This window comes from Nyctereutes procyonoides, unplaced genomic scaffold, assembly GCF_905146905.1.
Source record: "Nyctereutes procyonoides isolate TBG_1078 unplaced genomic scaffold, NYPRO_anot_genome, whole genome shotgun sequence".
Taxonomy (NCBI): Eukaryota; Metazoa; Chordata; class Mammalia; order Carnivora; family Canidae; genus Nyctereutes; species Nyctereutes procyonoides.
The window spans coordinates 43,451,263-43,470,157 of record NW_026575126.1 but is presented as its reverse complement, the minus strand read 5'-3'; the positions used below and the strand labels follow the sequence as shown (position 1 = coordinate 43,470,157).

Below are 18,895 nucleotides of genomic sequence, written 5' to 3'. Positions count from 1 at the left end.
CAAGGTCTGTCACCCTCACTCAATGATGCCACCAACATCAGCATCCCAAATTCCAGCACGGTGTCCACAGGGCCTCTCCTGGGCAGGATCAGAATCCTCCCGCTGAGAGAGGGTGAGCCAAGGTCCACGTTCAGATGGGGCAACCCGGCCTTTTCTTCTTGAGACTCCCCACAGCTCTGGGAATCATTTCTGGCCCCCTGAGAGGCAGGGAGAAGCCTCAAAGGGGTGATTCCCATCACAGACAGAGAAGGGGAAGCATCTAAACTTTGTACGCTGCTGCTAGCTCCTAGGTGAGGAAATTGGACTCAATCCAACTGGAACCACAGTGCGTTTTCACACCTCTGCCTTTATAGAAGATAATTCTTCTCCCTGGAAGCCCTGCCCCTCCCCCTAAGTAATTCCCTTCCCGACGACTCAGCTCTGGCTTCTCCTAGAAACCATATCTATTTGCCCCCACCTGCCAAATTCAGCTTCCTTCCTCTGCTTTCCTAACTTGTGTTGTAGTGCTCTATCTAATGAGCGTTTTCCTGTGGATGCTGTGAACTTCAAGAGGTCAGGAGTCACGTCTCTGTCCTCCTTCATCACCAGAGACCCATGAGAGGCAGGGGAGGGACCTGACAAGAGGAACCACGGGGTTTTGGACAGGCAGTCCTATTGCACTTGCAAGAAATAAAATTAGAATGGAGGAGCGAAAGGAAGAAGAGAAAGGCTCTTTTGAAAAATGTCTGTCCTTCCATTTTAGTATCAAATAGGCAGAGCTTCAGGGCAGCCCTGGGTAAATGACTAGGCCTATGCTGTATTTTCTGAATTCAGAAAAAAAAAAAAAAAAAGGGAAAAGGAAAAAAAATGTCAAAGAAACACCCCAACTGCAACTGGGAGTGGCTGACTCACTTCATTGGCTCCAAGATGAAGATGAGTTAGAACACTTGGAGAAGAATGCCCTTATCTCTACTGCAATGAAAAAAAAATTAAAGACACAAAGAAAAACAACAACACTTTATTAATTTTCTGAGGGCCAACAGGGATTCAGGAACACCTGCTGTGTAAGGTTCTGAGTGTGCCATGTGCCGTCTGAACCTCCGCAAGCAACTATGTGCTGATGCAGAGTCCCTTGCAAACACAGCCCTTTGCTGGGGTCCAGCTTTTCCAGTGCCACGTAGCCTAGTGACTTTGGAAAGGGGGCTGAGAGGACAAATCCCACTGGGAAATGGTGAGTGATGCAGGAGGCTGTTGCAGAGCTTCTCTGTCGCTACTGCTCAGCTAAGAACAGGTGGCCTACGAGGGCTGCCATACATTCCCCAAGTGTGTACTGGCCTCTCCCGGGGCCAGGTGCTGTGTGGGTTCTGGGGCACACACGCTGAGCCCCCTGTGCCCTTCAAAAGAGTGACACTCTGTCTTGTTTTACCTGCATGTTCAGGAACAAATACATACACACAAAGGGGAACAAAGGAACGTGTCTCAATTGACCCCCCAAGCCTGAGACACTATGGTTATTTACTTTGCTTGTTGAGATTAATAAAATTTAATAGTAATTTTGGCACAATTTTTATTCAACATGATTATTATGAGTGCCAGAATGTTGATTCCCTATTTCTGTTATTGATTGCAGTCATAACTAAGAATACTTAATAGTAATCACTACTAAAAATAATACTTCGATTTTATACAAAAAAAGATACTTTTATTCAATATTCAGTATTTCCCTCCTGCATTTGTTACTCCCTAGTAAGTACGGTCGGATAGTCCCTCTTTAGAGATGGGAACCACAGAAGAGGGATGTGGTTTGTGAAAAGCCTTATTATCAATTAGAGGCAAATTTCAGGTGAGAAACAAAGCTATCTAGGCTCCCAGTACATCACTCACTTCACCAATGACTCCTACCAATGACTCTTCCATTGTTACAGAATGATTTTTAAAATATATTATTAGATTAGAATAAAAATAGGAAAATTTTGGTCATAACTGAAAGAATAAGCTCAGAGCTGGTGCCAAAGGGATACTTCACTCTAAGAGAAACCTGGAAACATCTTTTTCATGGGAGTGGTACATTCAGAAAGAGGTGGCAAGCACACAGGGTCTTCAGTGTCCTCAGACCCCCATGGGTTATTATAATCATCTGCATCATCAGAATCACTTAGGGGATTTGTTAAACACAGAATGCTAGGTCCTACTCCCAAAGTTTCTGGCTGATTCCATTGCTTTGGTATGGAGCTGAGAACGTGCATTTTCTTCTTTCTTTCTTTCTTTCTTTCTTTCTTTCTTTCTTTCTCTCTCTCTCTCTCTCTCTCTCTCTTTCTTTCTTTCTTAAGCTTATTTATTTATTTATTTATTTATTTATGTATTTATTTATTTATTTATTCATGAGAGACACACAGAGGCAGAGACATAGGCAGAGGGAGAAGCAGGCTCCTCATGGGGTGCCTGATACGGGACTCGATCCCAGGATCCCAGGATCACGACCTGAGCCAAAGGCAGACACTCAACTACTGAGCCACCCAGGTGCCTTGAACCTGCATTTTCAACAAGCTCTCTCGTGTTTTCAGGGAACCATACTTTGAGGAACATTAGAGGAGAGCCAGTCCCCCAGAACTCAGTGCTGTGCATTCTTGCCTTCCTAAAATTGGAGGTTTTCAAAGCCTGTGAGACTTTAAGAATCAACTGGGGAGAACTTAAATGGGATGCCTTCAAAGGCCCCACCCTTAAAGAGTGTGACACAGTGGGCCAGAAATCTGCATTTCTGATCAGCAGCCCAGGTGACTGTCCTGCTACAGGTGCACTTTGAGTAATCCAGGCCCAAGGGCATGTCAACATGTTTAGGAAAAAAAGTAAAAATGGCGGAATATACCTGATTTGAGTACTTCTGTGTGCAAAGAGGTAGAACTGACCTATTTTTTATCTTTGCTGTTTTGTATGTCTACCAATTTTGCCCTTCCTCCATAGCGTTTCAAATACAAAGAGTAACTCCTGGTCCTAACTATCCTGTCAAACTCTCTGGAAGTGGGCTGGTAAAGAAGGTACAGAAGATTACCAACAGCACAATCCTAGTGAGGCCACTCTTGGTTTCCCATTCAAAATGGCACACCCATTCCTGCCCTACTGTTATGGACTGAAGTGTGTAGGATCCAAATTCCCATGCTGACATCCTAGCTCCTAGCACCTTAGGATGTGACTATCTTTGGAGATGATATTTTTAAAGAGGTAATTAGGTTAAAGTTAGGCCATGAGGGTAAACCCTAATTCCATGTATCTGATGTCCTTATGAGAAGAGTAAATTACAACAGAGACGCAGAAGGAAGACCATGTGCAGACTGAGGGAGAAGACAGCTGTTTACAAGTCAAGGAGAGAGGCCTTTGAAGAAACCCACCATGCAGATCCCTTGATCTTGGACTCCTAGCCTCCAGAACTGTGAGAAAATGCATTTCTGTTGCACAAGCCACCCAGTCTGTGATGCTTTGTCATGGCAGCCTTGGCAGACTAATATAGCCACCAGCCTGCCTCATAATGAGCTCTGCCGTGAGGATCAGTGAGGCACTGTACTACGTGAGGGCCATATAAGCACCAAGCGTCTGTTAGAGGTCGAGGTCTGGGAGGTTGCCATATGTGTCCCTGCCCATGGAGATTACTGCTTCCAATCAACAGATTTATCCAATGCCCTGATGGGCTACGGATATTTTTTGCAGGTACACATTTTTTAACATAGACTAGAACTGAGCTAATAATACATGTAAGAATATTTTCACAGCTAATCCTTAATGCTTTTATACATGCCTGAAAGATGAGCCTCTCTGAAGGGTTATGGTTGAGCTTTAAATACAGAGGTATTTCCATTTAGGCACAGATGTTGCAGAAAAATGTTGTATGTATATTTAATTCTTATAAAGTGAATCATGTTTTAACGGTGCCAGGGGATTTCCATATTTAAGGGAGCCCTGAAGTGAATCTGTATATAGTGTAAATAATCTCTCACTCCAATTTATTATGCAAGTTCCAATTTTCATAACAGTTAAAAAGAAATACGTGATTTTGTGGGGTTTTTTTCCTTTTCACTTTTCTTTTTGATGTAATTTCAGACTATACAAAAAAAAGTTGCAGGAATACTACAGAGAATCTCTATACAAGGTTCTTCCTTTTTGTTGTTTAGAAAATATAATGACTTACTTGAACTGCTCTTATCCCCCTGTCTCCAAAATGTCAGCTAATAGTGATTTTTACAGAAAATATTTAACTCAATATGATATTAAACACATTAGCAGTAGCAATTCCAAATACCACTTACTAATTACCCTAAAAGCGCCAAGCAAACCTATTCAATGTTTAATTTGGATTATCCCCTACTCTTAACCTTGTAAGACAGGTACTATCATTACATCTATTTAATAGATGAGGATTCTGAGACACAGAGAGTTTTAAAATCTTGTCCGAGGTCACACAGATAGAAATTTTATGGAGCTGAATGCAAATCAAATCAGACAGATCCCTGGGACCCACGACCTGAAGGCTAGTCTTCCAAATCAGTTGTAGGCAAACTATTGTCTTTTGGCTAAATCCAGTCTACTTCTTTTAAAAAAAAATTTTTTTTTTTTTTACAATTTTATATGGTTGCAAACAATCAAGAGAAGACTAATATTTGGTCACAACATGAAGAATCACATAAAATTTAAATTTCAGTATCTATAAAGAGTTATTGGATCAGGGCCATGCTTGTTCATTTACCTATTATTTATGACTGCTTTTATGCTACAAGACAGAACTGAGTAGTTACAACAGAGACCTTATTGCCCGCAAAGGCTAAAATATTCACTATTTGGACCTTTACAGAAAAAGTTTGCTGACCTCTGTTCTAACATTCACTTTCTGTTTGGAAGATACCAAGAGTGATTGTCAGGACAGCATTAGCCCTTCCCCGGGAAGCTGTCACAAGTTATTTCAGAGAGCATCATTTTATCAATACTTGCTACAATTTAACTTTATTTCATTTTTGTTAAAAACAACCAAAAAAAATTAAAGATCTGTTTTTTGAATGCCTGACAAAAATTTCTTTCTAATTCATTGTTGTTCGAGATAATAAAACAACTAGAAAAAATTGTCCATAACGTATTTGTGGAAGGCTAACAATTTAACTACAACAAAAACAACAGAAATATGTTTTATCTCCTTCAGGGTTGGAACTGTTAGTATTTAGGTAGGGCTATCCTAGAGCTTTTGCTTCTAAAATTCTAATAGGCACTGAATTACTTGGGGAGCCTTCTAAAATGAATACTCTCATTTAGTAGGTCTGGGGTGGGGCATGAGAATCTGCATTTCCAATCTGCTCCCAGGGGATGACCATGCTGCTAATGATAGTAAAATGTTAGGTACTTCATAAACAACATCAAGCTACAGCTAATATTGGTGAAAGTGACCATTAAGATGCCACCGAGTTTCAGGTACTGAACCAGGTACACTGTGCACACATTATGATTTTTTTCCCTTATCAAACCCAAAAGGAAAATAAGACCCAGAGAGAGAAAAATAGAAGACAACTGAAATCTGAGCCAGTCTGGTGTGACTCCGAAGCTCAGACTCACTCACGGAGATACATTTGCTTATTAATGGTGATACTTGGTCTTGAGGTGTTTAAACATCCTCTCCAACCGTGGAAAGACAAATATCCATCAACCAACCCCATTTGCACTAAGTCACATCAAACAGTTCCTCATTTGCCTTCAGCCTGGAAGCACCTGACTCTTCCAGGCTAAGGATGTTGGCTAGAACCTCATGATCAGGTTTAAGAATCTGTAATAGGGTTTGAAATCCCACCAAGGAATCCTCTGGGCTAGATGTATCTTCTATAGATAAGAAAATCCCACTTGCAAGATCACAGTGAGACAGACAGGGAGGAAATACAGAGAAAGGAGAAATGGGGAGCTCTTAAGGTTTGACAGCATAGCTGAAAAAAGCATGAGTTTGGGGAATTTTTACACTTAGTTGTGTGTTCTGGCCTCACTGATCGTAAGTTTCTCTGCCTTTCAGCAAGTCATTTAATGTCCCAGACTTGGCTTTCACATTGGTAAAATCGGGACCCCCCTCCCAAATCTACTTCATCGATAATTGTTGTAGGGATGAGATCTGTTACTTGGAAGAGGTTGATAATTTGTAGGTAATACATGATCTCAGTAATAATAATAATGGGTTAATAACTATTATTAATTTTTTGAATCTCAAAATACAGCACTTTGGGGACTAATTTTGTTCCACTGTTCCTTGAAGAACAGGAGAGCAGATTGATGGCTGCTGAACTGTTGGGTTTGGCCACAGACATAATGCTAAACATAACAGATTAAATGAAGAACATTTTAAGACTGGGAATTAATCGCCAGCATTTAAATTGGGGAGGCTTAATGTCACAAGACAGATGTCTGGCTTCTCTTGAGAAATCAAGGGATTAGGACACATGAGTCTGGACCTATATTCCCCTGTGGCTGGGCCACAGTGGGTGATAGGGTGAGAGAATTCTTCTCTGCAACTGAGATTGTCCCCTCCAACTGTACATGTATCTCGCAGCTCATGAAGGCATTTTAGTTTGCAAAGTATGACGATGAGAAAAAAAATCAGAAATTGTGCTTTAGCTTAAATCTGTGAGGTTTACAAATCTCTGCAAAGAACTAGAATGCCTTTCTCTCTCTTTCTCTGTTTTTCCTAGGGACAAGAACCTCAGATACTGCAGGAGTCCAAAAATTCCTTTAGACAGTCCTCCCTTGGGCTCCCTCTTCTATTTCACTTGCTACTACAGAGCTGTATTTTAGGAGGGACTGGAAATACTCGTGGAATGGAGGCAGAGTTATATCTTGAGTCCTTTTCCATATCCCAGATTAGGTTTAAACTCCTGACCCCACTCTTTTGGTAAGAGCAGAAAATATACTCCGACTTTCACTCTCCCAAAGAGTAATCAAATACAATTGATTAAATAAATTTCCCAACACACACACACACACACACACACACACACACACACACGTGGGCTGAAAGCAAATAGAATATTTCAGCTGCTGGAAATGGTTTTCAAAAATGACAGGGAATTAATGCGGAAAGTTTCAGGTTTTACAATATCATGTGTATATCAAACAAACGCTAGAAAGGCACAAACAGATCCATCTTTTCTCCCAGAGGAAATAGCAGTGATATTGGGGTGTTTATGTTTTTTAAATAATACTGGGTTCAATACAATGATAATGTACATCGATTAACCTTTGTGTCGGGTTTAAATGTATAACCCATTAACTAATTTAATCTCCTCCAAAAAATAAAAAAAATAAAATAAAACAAAAAACAAAGCAAAACAAAAAACCAGCCTTTGGCATTATTCTCTGAATAATCCTTGTTTAGTTTCCATAATGGTATACTGTTTAATGAAAAACTCATTAGAATGTAGCATACGGCATAATTAATTCTGGTTGATTCTTTGGGTGTAAAGAGCTAATGCAGATGCTGGCTTCCATTTTCCAGTGGCTTTATTAATTTTTCATAAACCAATATTTCGACTGTAATGGGTTGTAACAGGTCCATAGAAGTTCTAGGAATGCATTAACTGTCACCAATGCAGTTAATTTAAGTAGGATTTTGCTATTTGTGTGTTGGTTCTTCACACTACATTTTTAAAAGAGAGCTTCAATCGGATACTTGGAGAATGAGTATCTACATATAATTAACATACAGGGTATTAAACAATATTTGGCCAATTTGTCTTTATTTACACACAACTTAATTGGTTGGGCTAATAACACTGAACTATAAATTCTGAAAGTCGCTAAAAGTGGGAAGTACAAGACCGTCAAAACTAAATGGTTTATAATAGGATGGCGACACAAGTTAAAATATTTAGAATATTTTAAAAATAAAAAAAATGAAATCATGTCATTTTTGAAGTCTCTGGTGATTTTTTTTTTTTTTCATAGGAAGAGATTGGGACAAAACCAGGAAACAAGCTTTATAATAGCCTTGGTGTTGGGCACCAGTTTAGCAATCCTGGGGTCCGTCAGGAGCCCAATCTCTGGGATGGGTAAGAAGTTGCTGATTTGGTTTTACCTCTTTCGATCTTTTAGGATTGTATTCACATATTTGTAATAATCTTCATGGTAAGACTATTATTTGTTTCAAGTGTAGATATGCGTGCTAATTCATTACTATCTGTTTTATTTTATTTTTTAAATATATTTTTATCAGAGCTTTCAATGGTTGCCTGACACTCAAAGGATGGATTCCAGATTCCACATTCCTTTATCAGAATCCATCATCAGGTCTCTTGCAACTTTTCTCTAGAAGGAACCCTCTGATCTCAACAGATCAGTATTTCTCAGCCTTTGGGAGAAACCTGATTTTGCCTGAGAAATTTCTACATCCAGTGAAGATCAAGCACCTGGTTTTCTTTTTTGTTGTTGTTGTTCTTGTTTGTCTTTGTAGGGTTTTTTCTTTTCTTTTTCTTTTTCTTTCTTCTTTCTTTCTTTTTTTTTTTTTTTTTTTTAGTACTTCTCAATGGATTCTGAAGATAAGGCTGAGAAACTCCTTTGGACACTACCAAACTCCTCCTTACTCACCGCTACAAAGCTCTTTCTTCATTTTCTTCCCAGGAGAACTCTTATTTATCCTTCAAAATCCAATTAATATATATATTCTGATATTCTGAGATTGCAATCTTCTCCTTCTGCTTCTTCTTCCTCCCCTCCTCCTCCTCCTTCTTCCATTGTGCAAGAAAGGGTTAACTCAGCAGACCTGGGCTGCTCAATCCTCATTCCTCCCAGAATGTTTGTCTTCAGGACTGGCCCTTGGACAGCTCCTGGCAGGTGAGTTCTAAGACCTTGGAATATTCTATCCTGATAAAACCACTTCTGGATGCCTGAGGCCTTGGGCCATACAGTGCCAGTTTGATAAGATAGTTTATGGGAGCAATGTAGCAAGGTGATTTATGATGGATGCTTACTTTTGCTCTTTGGGCTAAGGTTTGAGTAGCTGAGGTCAGTTCTACGGGGCTTCCAAGTTTGTGTGCCTGGTCTCCTAGGAAGTGGACTGAAACCCAGCTGGCGGCACTCTGTGTGTGTTGTCAGACACCATGACTGCTGAAGTTCAGCACATCGTATACTTCCACCTGGAGGGCACACCCAGAGGCTTTCGCCTGGTTTCTTCTGGATTCCACCTTATGTCCTCTTCCCCTTTGGTGATTTTTAATCTGTATCGTTTTGTAATAAATCAGAACCGTGACTATAACAGCCTTTCTGAGTCCCATGGGTGCGTCTAAGCAAACACAGAGACTGAGGGTGGTCTTGTGGACCCCCGACACAAATCTGCAGCATAAAATCAAGCTTTGTGCTCTTCTCTCCTGGAGTCAAAAATGGCAAAGTAATGCCCAGAAAATACTTGGATGAATGACTCTCTTTAAGTTCTTTGGGTTGCCACTGATAACTACAGATGCGTATGCATCTTTAGCAGGAACCACTGATAGGGTACGAGAAATATCAAGATATTTGGTGCATGTGGGACAAGGGTTCTCAACCTCAGCATCATCAACATTTTCAGCCAGATTATTCTTTGTGGTGGGGGCTGTCCTGTGCATTGTGGGTTGTTTTGCCAGCAATGAATAACCCCAGGTCCCCGAAGATGTGACAAAAGCAAATGTCTCCAGAAGTTGCTTAGTTCCCCTGGGGTGTAAAGTTATTTCCAGTTAAGAACAATTAATCCAAGATATTGGATTAACTAAAGCATGTGTGGGAGGTAACTTGTAATATAATGGAATGAGCTTTGGAATCACAGAGATTTGGCTTCGGATCCAGCTCTTTAATTTTTGAAGTTAGCAACCTTGAGCAACCTAATACCACTAGATTTCTAATTTATCTGCAAGATGAAGAAAATGACCCTTATCCTCCGAAGTTATAATCTCTGTAAACATATGCGTTGGTCCCAACATTGAGTTTGGCTTGTGGCAGGTAATATTACGTGCAAAGATATTTTTATTAATTATCACTATATTCTAGAGCTCAAGCATAGAAGACATGGCAGGCGTGTCGTAGTCTAGTCCTATGGAGGAAGCTGCACAGCAAGGTAATGCCAAATATGGGCTTTGAGGTTAGAAAAAAGACATTTATATAATAAACCTATTTTTCACATTCTAGTTCTGGGATATAAGGGATGAGATAAACTCTCAGGAAAGCCTTAGTTTCATCATTTCTATAATGAAGAGAATGCTGTAACTTTTTTATGAGGATCTGAGGAGATGCAAAGTGTTTTGCACAGTGCCTGGCACACAGTCAGTGCCTGGAGTGGCTTATTGTTGCTGATGTCTTGAGTTGTTCATGTATGGATGATGGCAGCCCAGAACTTTCCCTATGAAATTGATCCAGAGCCAAATATTTGAACCTCGTCTTTCTCCCGTGGTGCAGAGGTGGCCTTCTCCTACAAAGGCTGTCCCATCATTTCCTGCTTTGGGGGAGCTCTCCTTGGTAGACTTTCCATGCAATAGATTGGGAACTAATTTATTGAGGAAGTGCAGTTTTTAGCACATAATCAAGTTCTGATCCTATCTGAAGATCAAAATCCCCCAAAGGTTCCATCAAAGCTGAGCTGCATTCCTTCTGTGGGCCCGGGAAGGACACAGATAAAAATTAAGGCCAAATGTGGGAGGGATGGAGTGAAATCTGATAAGACAGATGGGGAAAGGAGAAGAGAGAAGGAAAGTGAATTGCAACCAAAGAGGGAGGCGAAGGTAAACAGATGTACGAGATAAAGTCTTTGAAGTGGAACATTTCTAGGCTGAAAATCCTTTGCTTGGGGACTTAAATCTGGACTCTTCTGTTCCAGTTCACTGAAGTGCAGTGCATTTGAATCTGGCAGATGTGTAAATTATACAAAACATTGCAGAGCCAAAGGTCACTGTTCACGAGGAGCCATTGCTCTGAGTCTAGTCGAAGCCAGTCCTCTGGGTGGATATGGGCAGTGTTAGAGCCATGAAGGGCACTAATATTTGAATATTTGCTGCTTTGAGGGGCTCTGAGTGGTCGCAAGGACACTTCAGACCTACATTACATTCCTTCAGGATACTAGGTAGTCACCCAAATGCAGGCTTTGTACATTCAGGTTTGGGGCACATCATCCCAAACCCAACCCAAAGTCTAGGATGGTGGCCAACAAAAGGAAAGCAGCCTGTGTCAGGGACTCCAGTTATCACAGGTTCTGACAATCTTACTTTTTTTCAGATGCTATTGTATCCAAATTGCAGGAAGGGAATTGGAAAGAAGTCCATCCAAAAATTCGGCTAAAGGTCATTCTCTTAACTGTAACGGACTCAATGAAGTGAAATAGGGCAAGTGACTGGGAGGGAGACCTACATCTACCTTTTTGTGACTCAATTCTTTAGATGAATCATGGCTCACAGTGGCCAAAAGCCCATAGAAAACCAATACCTTTGTACGGGTAATCCAAGGTCAAATACAGCTGCCCTTTTGAGATAAGCAATCACAGAGTGCTACATCCATCCTCTTCATTTTTAAACTTTATATTGAAATCCCGATCCACTCTCCCATCACCCAGCCTGGTCTCAAGGCATGTGCTCCGTGGTCAGGATTTCACCGAGGTGGACACAATCAATCCAGCTGACTTCAGTCATCACAGTAATCTCTTACATTTTTATTTTACTTTACAGTCTATAAAGTTCTTTTACACTCATTATCTTACCTGATCCTCCCTATAACCCCAGGGTAACCTAGTTTTAAGACTTGACCACCTTTCATATGTGACTTTACAGCCAGGTATGCTTCTTTTAAGTACCGCCACCCCCTACCTCGCCTTTGAAACCAGAAATGCTTATTTTAGGAGGAAAATCATATTAAAGACCCCCTTCTTCTTCCTCCTACAAAAAAAAAAAAAAAAAAACAACAACAACACACTAATAATAGTATCACCAGATTACTGTTCATTACCATCTTCAAGGTTTTCAGGTTGATTTACTCTGCATCTCTCTACTTTTGACTTTAATTGTGTGTCTGTTGTCATCGGGACCTAACTATATCTTAGATCTGCACTGCATTGGTAGATCTTTTCCTTTCCCTATTGATCATGACTCGTGGAGTAATTTACCTCAATTCCAATTTTCCTTTGCAGGCGGGGTGCTCTCCATCCATGGAAGTGAGTTATGTGTGTTCAAGTGGTGCATCTTATGAATCTTGTTAAGCTTTGCCGCCTTATAGCCCCACTGATGGAATATTTAATCACAGAAATGAGTTGGCAGATATGATATACAGCATGGGTGAGCTTTGCAGCCATCTTACCGGCAATTGAGAGACGGACGGATCTGCCATTTGTCAGTCCTACGTCGACAAGTGTGTATAACCTTCTGTTATTTATTTTTATTTTGTTTTACTTATGTATGAAGATTAAAGGTGCTTGCTTTCCCTCAACAGTTTCATTGGCTAGATATCATGATTCTCCCTAACAGACACCACTGTTTCTTTTAATCTTTTTATTAGATGGCGGTGGAACTTCTCACAATGATGGGGGACTTGTAAGAAGCTCCTTTGAGGCCTCCTCATTGAGATTCTTAGAAACACTATTTCTAATTATACTAAGTAACTTGAAGCATGCTACTGGAAACAGATATTTGCAGATACTATACTTCTATTTATTGCCTTCAAATTTTTAAAAAGTCTGAAATGGAATGGTCTTAGATATTGGCTTCGAGATCCACCTGGGCATTTTTTTTAATTGACTTATCAACCATTTATCTTGAGAATAAGCCCCAAGGAGGCTGAAGATGATTAGATGTAGGCAAAATAATCAACGCTGTGTAGCTTTGTAGGAAAACACCCACTTGTCTTTGGAGAAGATTTACGTGGGTTTATGGGATGTACTGATTTATGCATATCTGCTTCTGAAGACTGGTGTTGGGTAAGCCTTCTTCTGGGTAGGACTCGGTAAGAGTTCAGAAAAAACACCCGAAATGAAAGGCCTTTCATAACAGCTTTCTAAATGCTTTCTCTGGAATGTGTGCGCAAGGGAGAGTGTGTGTCATAATTTATCAAAGCAAATTAATACTGTTCTGCTAGTAATTAAAGATCCTCATTAAGAGGTGCTCCTGCCCTCTGCACCCCCACCCCGAGTTAGCAATAAAAATGCACTCAGGGTGTCAAGAGGTTATATACGAAAATCAATAACCTGCCATTTTATAATTAAAGAGAAAATAAATGTTAGGGAAAAGTCCACTAAATTAGGAAAATTACCTTTAGGAGAGATTGAAAATATTGATTTTAATTTACAAAATATGTGAACTTTTCATGCCCCGTTCTGAGAGACAATTGGAGGCTGGGTTGTTAATTCTGCATAAGCTTCAGAAAATCGATAATTATACTATGGGAATATTATGATATTCGTCATTAATACAAAATCTTATATATAGGAGTGCCTAATAAGCCTGGCTTTCTAGCTCAGGCAGATACAGGGCTAGCCTGCTAAATATCCTCAGCAAATCAATGACAAGGTCTTCATTTCAGCTTTGAGGCACACTCGAAACTGCAAGATAAATCCAGACTATGTTTATAGTTGGAGAAATTCAAAAAAGCCCCCTAAATCCTTAGGCATGGATATTCAAATGGATGACATTAGTAATTATACCTCCATAGGGAAATGAATACATGCAACATCTACATTTGCATCTCCATCAGTATAGGGGTCTGTAAACTTGAGATTTAAGCTAGCGGGATTCTTTAAGGGTCTTCAAAGATTTCAAAGGAATTGTTCTGGAATGTTGGATTGGCAGCATTTCCCCACATTTCTGAATATCATGAACTCTATTTACTTACATATATAGATAATTTAGGCAAAAGGAAAGGCTTCTGATTATTAAGGGTAGTTCATCATATTGGCAATACTAGCAGTCTTAAAAGATTTCTCAAGTAACACTTATGTATTCATGTCCCCTTCCTTTTCTTTTTAGATTTAAGTTTATTGGAGCACCTCAGAAATAATTATTTCCTTGTCCAGAATCCTTAAAATTGCCCCTGACACAACCAGTTAACTACTCTGAATATGGAGGAGGAGGTAGTGGGGGGGGGGGTGGGAGGGTGGGGAAAGGATCAGTAGCATTGGTGGCAGTTGGAATAATCCAAAATTCCATCCTACTACTCTTCTTTAATTTGACTGGTTTGGACACAGGGCAGTAGTCTGATCTACCATCGTAGGACACAGTCAGTAAGAATTATGACTTTCAATATTCCCAAAAAACAAAGAGGCAGTATGTAACCCAGTTGTAAGGAACACAGGCTCCTGATTTCAAACTCGAGCCAGCTTCTTACCCGCTTGAAATCTTAGCCATTTAGTGCTAAGTTACCTTAGTTTTCTCATCTGGAAAACTGCCATGAGGATTTAAATACATTAACTCAGGTAAAGTGCTTAGAAAGAACCGTGCCTGCCCGCAGATAATACTCAGTAAATATTAATCTGTATTATAACTTATTCTTTTCCAAGAGTCCCATGATCTAACTTCTGCAGCCAGGCTCAGGGCTAATCTGAATGGCTGCTCTAATGTCCTCAAAGTCATGCTGATTAATTTATTCTTGCATATACAAGTCAGTTGAAGGGTTTCTTCTGTCTTAATGTCCTTTTAAACACCCACAGATACGCATAGCTTTGAAATCACATATAAAGGAGATGTCTGGGGGTTTCTTGGTGGCTCAAGCCAGAAGACCAGCAGCTACACTGCACGGGACCAGAGACATGAACTCCCTCTCTCCAACCCAAGGGCCTCATTTATATCCTCCCTCTTCATCAGATGACTTCTCGTTTCTTGTCCTTGACCCATTATTCTGGGGAGAAACTGTGCAAGTAGCCAGGTACACACGCTTGCAGAGGACGTGCCAGTGCGTTATCCCTGCTACTCCGTTTCATGAGGCAGATGCATGGAAGCTGCCGTCTGGCTTCCTCCATGCCCTTGTGAGGGATGCCCTTTTTATGCAGCTTTGGACAAGGATGTACTTCAGCAGTGTCTGTGCCCCCCAAACAGACTGCCTTGCCCCCGACCCCAGAAACTAACTTCCCTCAAATGGACATGCTGACAACAGGAGGACCAGTCCTCTCATGTATTAAGAAAAGAATCTCTTAGTTTAGTGGTTTACTCAGAATTCAGCACAATCAGTTCTCCATTCATTTTCCCCTTATGGCAGAGAGGTGGAACATTAACTTACTTCTTTTTATTTGGCCAGACTTTATGTGGTGCTGGCTGTGCACCAAACACTCCTCATGTATTAACCCATCTAATGCTAAAAGACACCTGTGAGTTTGTTACTACTATTATCTCCCATTTAACAGATGAAGATACTGAGGCACAGAGAGGTTAAGTAACTTGCCTAGAGTCACACAGCTGGCAAGTAGAGGGGCCAGGATTTGAACCTGGGCTGTCTGAGTACGGTGTCTACAATCCTCACTTTGCTAAATGTCCTCTCAGAAGGTGGGTTCCACCATATAATCACAGAAAGCCTTATAGCTAGCTAAGACTTTCCTCCCCCAGAAAAGTCAACACAGCTACTTCACAGTAAGAGAATCGCTGGAATTGACCCAGGCTTGTGGTAGAAGTCACATGTGAAGAACAAACATAGCCTACCAAAAATCCAGAACCTAGCTGTCATATTGGGCCTTCCCAGATGAACCATTTTTTTCTTTGTCAAGCGGGTTACTATGCCCAAGGAGCCATCCAAGTGCCTTGTGTTGCTCCGTCGTACACTAGGGTTGATCCATGATGAGGAAAAGACAGATGGCATCCCAGGAGAGACCAAGCGAGGGGGTGGACTTACCGTGAAGAGGTCCCTAAGTGAGAGGATCTAGGCCAACTGGTCACTTATTTCTTCTTATTAAAGAGCAAGGGCCCCATCAAAGAAAGAGTTCTTTTAAGCTCCCATGTGGCAAACCTACTAAAGTTCTACGGTGCTAAAGGCAGCCTTGCTAACGAACAAGGGGCTAACAGCCAGAAGTAACACGTCAACCAGAGCCAAAAGCTCCGCACTGCTGCTTCTGGGTTATCCTCTCCCAAACTGTGACAAACGAGCTTTCTACACTGATTTCCTGATCAACCTGTAGTTGGCGGGTAGCAAGGAAGGGGCGAGGGGAGACACCTACCCTGGAAGGCAAAGCAGAGAGACATGGAATTGGTAAGGACAACTGAATAATGGAGAAAGACCACTTTGTTTTTTTTTTTTTTCCTATATAATCCTTCTCTTGGCACTTTCAACCCACTGCCACATTATTAGAATAAGTGAGCCAACTCTCTGCTTTGCCAAGAAAAAAAGAAAGGCAACCCTGAGTGGAGATGTATGGCTAAAAACCACACCCAGGCCTACTGAAATAAAATGGGCACGAACAGCTCTGCGTTTATTCAATATGCCCTCAAACAAGTCTCAATGCTTTTCGGAGGCAAAATCAATGTAAAATGTTGTAAGAAGTGGCTTCATGCGTACTCCACAGTGTAATGCACGGATCTGATTCCCCTTTATATATTTAAAGGGTTTTAAACACTTTTGGTTTTGCTTAAAAAAAAAATCCTTCAAAACTTCTTAAGAGAGGGATTTACTTAGTTCAGATTACTTCATGAAAACTGTTCTTTACTGGCAGGCAAAACACATTCAGAACAAAGAAGTCATGCAAAGAGGAACTCTTTACCTGCATAGAATTCGGGGCTGTAGACCGCACCCACAACTGGATTCAATTTCCAGCCTTAAAACAAATACAAAAGAAAAAAAAAAACATTATTACCACATTTGTTTCAACAACTCCTATCACGGCAAGTGAACCACAAATCAAATGGGTTGTTGTAATTTTTTATTTTCTATTTAGAGGATATACAGTTTGGGAATGCATAAAAATGATTTGAAACCTATACCTGGAAAAATAGATTTATGCTTTTGATTTGCTGCCGACATAAGTTAATAGTATGGAAACTACTGACCGTCTACAGGTGAACTTTGGGAAAATGATGTGGTAATTAATTTTCTCCCATATCAATGTTTTCTAGAACCACTATAATAATTTCAATTTTTGGTCTTCTTTCATGGATCACGGCTACATAATCCATCGTATGTCCCCCCCATGTTACGTTCACAAAAATTTGAAAGCTCATAAACAGAATTCTTTGCGGCAACATATTCTGATAATTGTCATTCCTAATTATGACCCAGAGAATTCTGAAGTGCTTTTTACATCCCAAAGAAAATGACATTTATCCACTAGAGATTAAGTATGGAATACATTTCAGTGCATTCAGGAACCATAAAAATTCTTAATCAATGCATGATATCTAAGGTAACTTTCAAACAACCTGTATAGCAGATTAACAGAATCCTGTAATTTTCCCAGTGTTCTGGATGGAGCATTTTCTGTAAAATGAATCCTAGCCCCTTAGGAACTTTTACTCAAGAAAAAAGCATACAAGAATATTTGCAAATTGAGAAGCGTGCACATTGCATAGCCATTGGGCATCATTTAAGGAACAACCTCCAAAGAATGGTCACGTTTTAGGGTTTGGTAATTATTTCCTGCTCTTGCTGGTAAATTTTTATGAAAACATCCATTCTTACAGAATTCCTGAGAGACAGTGAAGGGCAGGCGTGTTGTTTTTTGTGGAAAACCTTGTGTCTTTGGGCTGAAGGTCAAACACCAGAGGTCCTTTCATATATGCTTCTGAGAAAAAGCAATGATAAAGGTTGGGATGCGAGAGAAGGTATTTCTGCTAAGGAGAGCTTTTCCCAGAAAGGAGAGGTATGATGTCCTATCATCTGACCTGAGTGATGCACCTGTAAGAACAGCCAAGAGGTGGCCACAATCTACAGATTCCCCTAAGGAAGACAGAGGCTCAATAGCTCAATAGATAGCACCATAGATGGACCAAAGAACTTTCTAAGAATTTTTTGTTTCTAAGAACTTTCATCCAACTTGAACAAGCTACCTAGTTTACAGTCCCCAGGATGGTCTTAGGATAGGATTTTTTCAAAGTGCTATGCTTGCATCCCTGGGAGGCTTATTAATGGAAACATCTGGCCCCATGTCACCAGAAAGAAACATAAAATTCTGAGATATGTTGTCCCAACAGTTTCTGACTGACACCTTCTTCTCTTACATTAACCACATCTTATCATATAGGAATTTCTAAAGTGAGATGAAAATAAAAATTACCTGGCCTATTTCCGAAAATATGTTTTATGAATGTGGAAAATGACTTCAGTTTGACCAACTAAAATTCTACTACTTCCTAAAAAAAAGAAAACACCCAATTTCTGGGGATCTGGGACTAATGTCCACATTTCAAGTCTTTGGAATCAAACAGAAAATAGAGCAAACTTGTTGAATATAAAGCTTCAGGATTATCTGGACATGTTTAATGTTCTCCCTCCATTGTCCTTCAGAGAAATCTAGAGTTCATGAAAGAAGTATACAAGGACCCATATTAAATGAATAATTCAGGTATGAGTTTGTCATTCTTTTTCTTCATCTCTCTGCTCCCCATCTTACACCCTGCTCATGTCCCTATTTTCTACTGGTGGTGGAGACAGGATCTTTTTGTCACTATTGAAATTAGGTTTTATTTTTTGTATATGTCCTTATTAACTCCCGTAAGTACTTCCTTTTCCACACAGGACTGGGATACACCATTTGCTGAATGTGGACCCACTGATTAATTTTGATGGAACTCTCAAAGATTGTAAGTTATGCCAATGGTCTTTCATTTTCTCAAAGAAACACATTTTTCAGATGTATCTAAGACTATGTTTAATCATGTTTTTCTTATCTGGCTTTATTCTCATTTCCTTGAAGTCTTATCTATCTATCTATCTATCTATCTATCTATCTATCTATCCATTGATCAATCTATTCATCTATCATATTTCTATC

General features: G+C 40.1%; 1 protein-coding gene across 15 annotated transcripts in view; it reads right to left on the bottom strand.

Moving 5' to 3' along the window:
• RBFOX1 (RNA binding fox-1 homolog 1) overlaps positions 1-18,895 on the bottom strand; it is a 1,051,909-nt gene that overhangs the window by 82,044 nt on the left and 950,970 nt on the right. For all 15 annotated transcript variants that reach the window (XM_055340886.1, XM_055340889.1, XM_055340888.1 and 12 more), the window contains one exon: positions 16,670-16,723. In XM_055340886.1, coding sequence (XP_055196861.1) covers positions 16,670-16,723 — 54 coding nt within the window. The remainder of the gene's footprint in view (positions 1-16,669; positions 16,724-18,895) is intronic.